Genomic DNA, 7,500 nt, shown 5'->3' with positions numbered 1-7,500 from the left:
CACACACACACACACACACACACACACACAGCACATAAGTTTGATTAGCTTCATCGCAGAACTTCAATGAAAAGTTGTCTGTTTGTTTTCCGTGGCTGTGTTTGAGTAGAACGCACACACACCCTTATTTACATTACACACATTGCAACATGGCTCAAGGCTCTCGCGGCGCTCTGCTGTGAATGGAATAAACCAGAGGTCCAGAGGGCAACACTGCTCAGGCCTGGTTCTAGAACAGTACACTCTGTACTGCAGGAACAAAACCTGGGATAATGCTGGAACTCTGCAGAACCAACAGCGCTCCTGCCATTTATAAGTCGCAGCTTCGAATCCAAGTAGATCCAGCGCTGATGCGTGTGAGATCGCGTGTGAGATCACGTGTGAGATCACGTGTGAGATCGCGTGTGAGATCACGTGTGAGATCGCGTGTGAGATCACCGTGTGGAACCGGATTCTGTCCGATTTACCCGTTTACACACCACATCCTCAAATGCTAGTTCAAGGTTCTAGAATGCAAGACTTATAAGATGTGTTGTTTTCCCAGAGTTCTGGCAATACACAAGTCCAACAAACCGAAAGCTCAGGGTTCCTGAACACACAACAGCTCAGGGTTCCTGAACACACAACAGCTCAGGGTTCCTGAACACACAACAGCTCAGGGTTCCTGAACACACAACAGCTCAGGGTTCCTGAACACACAACAGCTCAGGGTTCCTGAACACACAACAGCTCAGGGTTCCTGAACACACAACAGCTCAGGGTTCCTGAACACACAACAGCTCAGGGTTCCTGAACACACAACAGCTCAGGGTTCCTGAACACACAACAGCTCAGGGTTCCTGAACACACAACAGATCAGGGTTCCTGAACACACAACAGCTCAGGGTTCCTGAACACACAACAGATCAGGGTTCCTGAACACACAACAGATCAGGGTTCCTGAACACACAAATAAGTTGTTAAATGCAATAAATCAACACAGAACCCCAGCAGTTGTGGAACTCGAAGCTGGTCTGCTGTAGAACCGCAGAGATCTAGAACGCAAGACGCAAAAGGTTAATATTGAGAACGCAGCAGTTCAGGAGGAGAACACAGACACAGTAACGCACTCTGAAGAGCTCCGAGTTCTCGAGGGTTCGAGACGAGTACGGCGCAGATCAGAGTCCTGCATACACACCGGCACTGCACTACACACAGGTTCCTCACCGGTTAGAACACAGGGGACCTCAGTGTGTGTGTGTGTGTGTGTGTGTTTGTGTGTGTGTGTGTGTGAGTGTGAGTGTGTGTGTGTGTGTGAGAGTGTGTGTGTGTGAGAGTGTGTGTGTGTGAGAGTGTGTGTGTGTGAGAGTGTGTGTGTGTGAGAGTGTGTGTGTGTGTGAGAGTGTGTGTGTGTGAGAGTGTGTGTGTGTGTGAGTGTGTGTGTGTGAGAGTGTGAGTGAGTGAGTGTGTGTGTGTGTGTGTGTGTGAGAGTGTGTGTGTGTGAGAGTGTGAGTGAGTGAGTGTGTGTGTGTGTGTGTGTGTGTGTGAGAGTGTGTGTGTGTGTGTTCTGAGCTGCTCCTGTTTACAGCTAGAAACATGTTATGGTTCTGTTTTTATTTCATTTGGTTTTTAGCGTATGGGTGGGTTTTAAACTTTGTACAGTCTACTGCACAAACATCAAAGCCCCGCTGCAGCTCTTTCACACACACACACACACACACACACACACACACACACACACACACACACACACACACACACACACACTCACACACACACACTCACACACACACACTCACACACACACTCACACACACACACTCACACACACACTCACACACACACTCACACACACACTCACACACACACACACACACACACACACACACACACACACACACACACACACACACACACACCTCCAGTCATCTGAGCTCAGAGCTTCTGTATTGTTATGATTCATTATTGTGCTGATTAAAGACATCGCAGTTTGTTCTTGCAGACATGTATGCAAGTGTGTGTGTTTAGGGCTGGGTGTGGCAGTGTGTGTGTGTGTGTGTGTGTGTGTGTGTGTGTGTGTGTGTGTGTGTGTGTGTGTGCGTGTGTGTGTGTGTGTGTGTGGGTATGGATTTTGTGCCTCCTGCATGAAGCAATTCGAGACGGACTTTAAGGCGTGGTTCTTCTACTAAAACCTGCCAGAGTTACAGCAACTTTGTGATAACACACACACACACACACACACACACACACACACAGGATAAATCAAGGACACACACACACACACACACACACAGGAGAAATCAAGGACACACACACACACACACAGAGTGAAAGAGAAATTCCTTATAACCTCTCAAGGTTTATGTTCCCACTCAGGAGCGTCACGTCTCGGCAAAGCCACAGGAACACATTCACATCCTTGTGCTCACACACTACCTGACCCAAGTGTGTGTGTATGTGTGTGTGTGTGTGTGTGTGTGTGTGTGTGTGTACTTTGAGATAGTGGGCTGTCAATGACCCTGCTGATGTTAAAGAGAATAAGAAAACAAGCAGAATTGAGCTTGTTAGGAATCAGAATGGAAATCCCCATCATCTTCTCTCTCTCACTCACTCACACACACACACACACACACACACACACACATAAAACACACACACACACACACATAAAACACACACACACACACACATAGAACACACACACACACACATAGAACACACACACACACACATAGAACACACACACACACACACACACACACACACACGGCAAACTCGGTGTGCCAGTCTAGCCTGTGGCAGGTTGCGTGTGTGTGTGTGCGCGTGCGCGAGTGAGAATCTTGCAGAGGTCAAAGGTCAGCCTGATGAGTCACACTGTTCAAACGTGACACCCACAGAGAGCAAACACGCTGCAGGGCATTGTGGGAAATCACAAACCAGAACATTCTGTTGTCTGGGTATTAAAATAAACAGAAACCAACATTCCCACCAGTGGAACGCGTGGGCGTGTGTGTGCTGTAATTAACGCGGGTAAACTCCGCCTCCACTCAGCTAACGCAGGTAAACTCCGCCTCCACACAGCTAACTCAGGTAAACTCCGCCTCCACACAGCTAACTCAGGTAAACTCCGCCTCCACACAGCTAATGCAGGTAAACTCCGCCTCCACACAGCTAACTCAGGTAAACTCCGCCTCCACACAGCTAATGCAGGTAAACTCCGCCTCCACACAGCTAACTCAGGTAAACTCCGCCTCCACACAGCTAACGCAGGTAAACTCCGCCTCCACACAGCTAACTCAGGTAAACTCCGCCTCCACACAGCTAACTCAGGTAAACTCCGCCTCCACACAGCTAACTCAGGTAAACTCCGCCTCCACACAGCTAACAGGACATTTCTTGTTTACATTTAGTAAATGATTTTTAAATTTTTACATAAAACAGTTTGAAAATGAAGCTGAATCCCTTCAGAATGATAAAGTAATTAGCAGAAGTAAATGTACCTGTGTCAGGTGTGTAACTAATGCGGCGTTAATTAGATGTGTTTGGACAGGTGTTGCCTGTGATGGGTGTACACAAAGGTATTTACCCTTGGGTGGAGCGAGAGGTATTTGAACACTAGGCTTGCTGTGATAGTCGGTGTTCCCGGTGTTACACGGTGTTCGGCCGCACACCGATTACGTCACCTGCCCATCGCGGCTCCGCCCCCACCGTCGTTTTTTTTTTTATAGCAATAAAAATCATTATTTCCGTTAGAGAACGGACCTGCGATTATAAACCGATTCAGCACGAGCCGAACGAGTCCGAGTCTCACGGATCAGAGTTCAGCGTGTGTTGATTTTCATGTTTTTATTTAAACTTTGTGTAATTTATTAGATGTATTACAGTGTGGTGTAGCTGTACAGTGTAGCTGTGTGGTGTAGTTGTGCAGTGTAGCTGTGCGGTGTAGCTGTGCGGTGTAGCTGTACGGTGTAGCTGTACGGTGTAGTTGTACGGTGTAGCTGTACAGTGTAGCTGTACAGTGTAGCTGTGCGGTGTAGTTGTGCGGTGTAGCTGTGGGTTGTAGCTGTACGGTGTAGCTGTGCGGTGTAGTTGTACAGTGTAGCTGTGCGGTGTAGCTGTGCGGTGTAGCTGTATGGTGTAGCTGTGCGGTGTAGCTGTGCGGTGTAGTTGTACGGTTTAGCTGTGCGATGTTGTTGTACAGTGTAGTTGTACAGTGTAGCTGTGCGGTGTAGCTGTGCGGTGTAGCTGTGCGGTGTAGCTGTACGGTGTAGCTGTGCGATGTAGTTGTACAGTGTAGTTGTACAGTGTAGTTGTACGGTGTAGCTGTGCGGTGTAGCTGTGCGGTGTAGTTGTGCGGTGTAGTTGTACAGTGTAGCTGTGCGGTGTAGCTGTGCGGTGTAGTTGTGCGGTGTAGTTGTACAGTGTAGCTGTGCGGTGTAGCTGTACGGTGTAGCTGTGCGGTGTAGTTGTACGGTGTAGCTGTACGGTGTAGCTGCACGGTGTAGCTGTACGGTGTAGCTGTCCCGGAGCCTCCAAGGCATCTTATTATTATTCGTTTTGTTAATAAAAGATCGATGTTTAATATAAGCGAGTTTGTCGTTGTACTGTTTTGTTGTTTTTCATCCTGCATCCAGATGTTTACCTGTGCAATAAACACATTACGTGCATTAAGTCAGGGTTTTCTGTGTTAAGTGCATTACATACAGGTGATGTGGTGTAGCGATGTTTGGTGCGTTACACACTGGTGTTAAGTACAGATGTTGATATTTACCCGTGTTCAGTGTATTCAGTCCAGATGTTGATATTTACCCGTGTTCAGTGTATTCAGTACAGATGTTGATATTTACCCGTGTTCAGTGTATTCAGTCCAGATGTTGATATTTACCCGTGTTCAGTGTATTCAGTCCAGATGTTGATATTTACCCGTGTTCAGTGTATTCAGTACAGATGTTGATATTTACCCGTGTTCAGTGTATTCAGTACAGATGTTGATTTTTACCCGTGTTCAGTGTATTCAGTACAGATGTTGATTTTTACCCGTGTTCAGTGTATTCAGTACAGATGTTGATATTTACCCGTGTTCAGTGTATTCAGTCCAGATGTTGATATTTACCCGTGTTCAGTGTATTCAGTCCAGATGTTGATGCTTACCCGTGTTGGTTGAAGGCTGTGGGATTGGCACAGGTAATCCAGGGGTGAGAATGTCGATGTTTATGTCTTTGTTTTGACAGAGATTTTTTCTGCGCCGACCCTTTAAATTGAACCAGCTGAACGCTCGGATAATTCTGTTTCGCCTGCGGGATCTTCTGCCCCGTTTACTCTGTCGCTCCTGGGCAAAAACCTCCAGCAGGTCCTGGGGAATCAAATCGCCCACTGACTCACGCCCACTCGACATGATGCCACCTGGTGGAGAGAAATGAACAATCAGCTACAAACAGTCTAGAACTGCAAGGATTAATAATGAGATACACCGCGGCGCTGATGAGCTCTGGATGGTGATTGGTCAGAAGCTGGTGATTAGTTTTCTATAACAGCAGCTCAGAGTAGTGCAGCTTTAAATCAATGCGCTCGTTCTAATACATTATGGTTTCTATGGTAACGACTCATTCACAGGGACGTGTGCCTTTAGCGAGTGTTTGATGGTCAGTCAAGCGTTCAGCAGCCACAACAAAGCTTTCACAGTTAGCACGAGAGACGCCTGCTCCCTGTGGCTGCGTGCCGGAACCGCAAACCAAACTCTCTCTCTGTGTGTGTGTGTGTGTGTGTGTGTGTGTGTGTGTGTGTGTGTGAAAAGTATGCAGCAGTGCCGTGGCTCCCGGTTGGAGGATCTACTGTACCATTTTAACACAGAATGTGATTTAGGACACGCAGCTGCATGGAGCCTCTCCCTTCATTCCTAAGCACACAGTCACACACTCCACCCTTTACTCCACACACACACACACACACACACACACACTCTTAATAAACAGACATTAGCATGCCCTGACGCATTCTCATGCGTTAGGTTAATATTCTTAAACACACACACACACAGAAACAGAGAAAGAGAGAGAGCAAAAGAGAAGAGAAATAGATAGAGAGACAGAAAGAAATGAAAAGAGAGAGAGAGACAGAGAGAGAGAGAGTATTGTTTGAGAAAAGGGTGTGGAAAGGTACCAAGCTCAAGCATGATTAGAAAGCCCTCAACACACACACACACACACACACACACACACACACACACACACACACACACACAGACTACACAAAAGACTGTAAAACCTGAGAAAGCACTACTGGTTATGATCTCTCTCTCTCTCTGTCTCTCTCTCTCTCTCTCTCACACACACACACACACACACACACACACACACACACACACACACACACACACAGTTTATTATGTTCCGTCAGTCAGTGAGATCACCTGAATGCAAAACCTCCTGCATTTCCCAGATATCTCTGTGTGTGTGTGTGTGTGTGTGTGTGTGTGTGTGTAGTAGAAAGTAGGTCTGTGCGCGCGCACACACACACACACACACACACACACACTAAATTAGGGGAGACAACAAAAATACATCAAACAGTGCTGTATTGAGAGTTACACCTTTGGTTCCAGAAACTTCCAGTATAATAAACATTTTGCCGCCTCGTCCTTTGACTCCGGCGAGACTGCGGGTGTTCATTTCCCAATAAAGATCTGAGGTGAAGGTTTGATTTCAAAAAAGAAAAGGAAACTAGCATCAGTTAGCATCCCACTGAACTGACCGAGCACTGAGGGGCTGAAAGGAGTTCCAGGGAGATGACGTGAGTTAGAATCTTACTGAACTGGATCGAAGCTACACGGCTTCAGTTAGCATCAGTTAGCATCAGTTAGCATCAGTTAGCATTCCACTGACCGAAATCAAATACAGATAAAAACCTCCACACTGTGAATTAGAAGAAAAGCCGAAAAGGTGTAGCCAGCACCAGTTAGCAGCCCAGAGAACACGTGCATCAAAAATGTTGTTGTTTTTTTTAATTAAAATAAATTTTAGCACGTCGGTTTGTAGCTAGCTACAAGCACAGATAAGGGGGACGGATACTCTGAGGTAAAAAAAAATCCTGAAAGCTTAATTTAATTACAAAACTAATTTAAAAAACCCCAACCTTTTATTCACACTGACAAATCAGATTACACCACTCTGACTCACTCCGTCACCATGGAAACCAACACAAACAAACACCAACACCTGAAGTTATCAGCATTTGATCCTTTTCCGTACAGCACACAGAACCTGGGCTCCGTCCCGAATGCCAGAGCTCCGACTTAGTGGTACTTCTAGAACTTACTAACGTCTTATGAAACCTCTAGAAGCCGTAAAACCAATCTGATCCAACAAGGCTTCCGGATGGAGGTTCAACACCTCAGCTGTGTCATATGCTAACCGCTAATTACCGTGTTAGCATGCAGGCGATTAGCTACAGCAGCTCACAGGTGATATACACTGTCCCAAATCACACGCTCGCTTCCCCATATAGTGTGTTAGCTGCTAACCA

General features: G+C 46.6%; 1 protein-coding gene across 2 annotated transcripts in view; it reads right to left on the bottom strand.

Annotated features, from left to right (window-relative positions):
- si:dkey-157l19.2 (uncharacterized protein KIAA1522 homolog) overlaps window positions 1-7,500 on the bottom strand; it is a 30,467-nt gene that overhangs the window by 10,079 nt on the left and 12,888 nt on the right. For both annotated transcript variants that reach the window (XM_017463357.2, XM_017463356.2), the window contains exon 2: window positions 5,131-5,382. In XM_017463357.2, coding sequence (XP_017318846.1) covers window positions 5,131-5,374 — 244 coding nt within the window. In that variant the 5' untranslated portion in view covers window positions 5,375-5,382. The remainder of the gene's footprint in view (window positions 1-5,130; window positions 5,383-7,500) is intronic.

Source organism: Ictalurus punctatus, unplaced genomic scaffold (assembly GCF_001660625.3).
Source record: "Ictalurus punctatus breed USDA103 unplaced genomic scaffold, Coco_2.0 tig00006921, whole genome shotgun sequence".
Taxonomy (NCBI): domain Eukaryota; kingdom Metazoa; phylum Chordata; class Actinopteri; order Siluriformes; family Ictaluridae; genus Ictalurus; species Ictalurus punctatus.
Note: the sequence above shows the minus strand (reverse complement) of the source record. Positions and strands in the feature narration are given on the sequence as shown.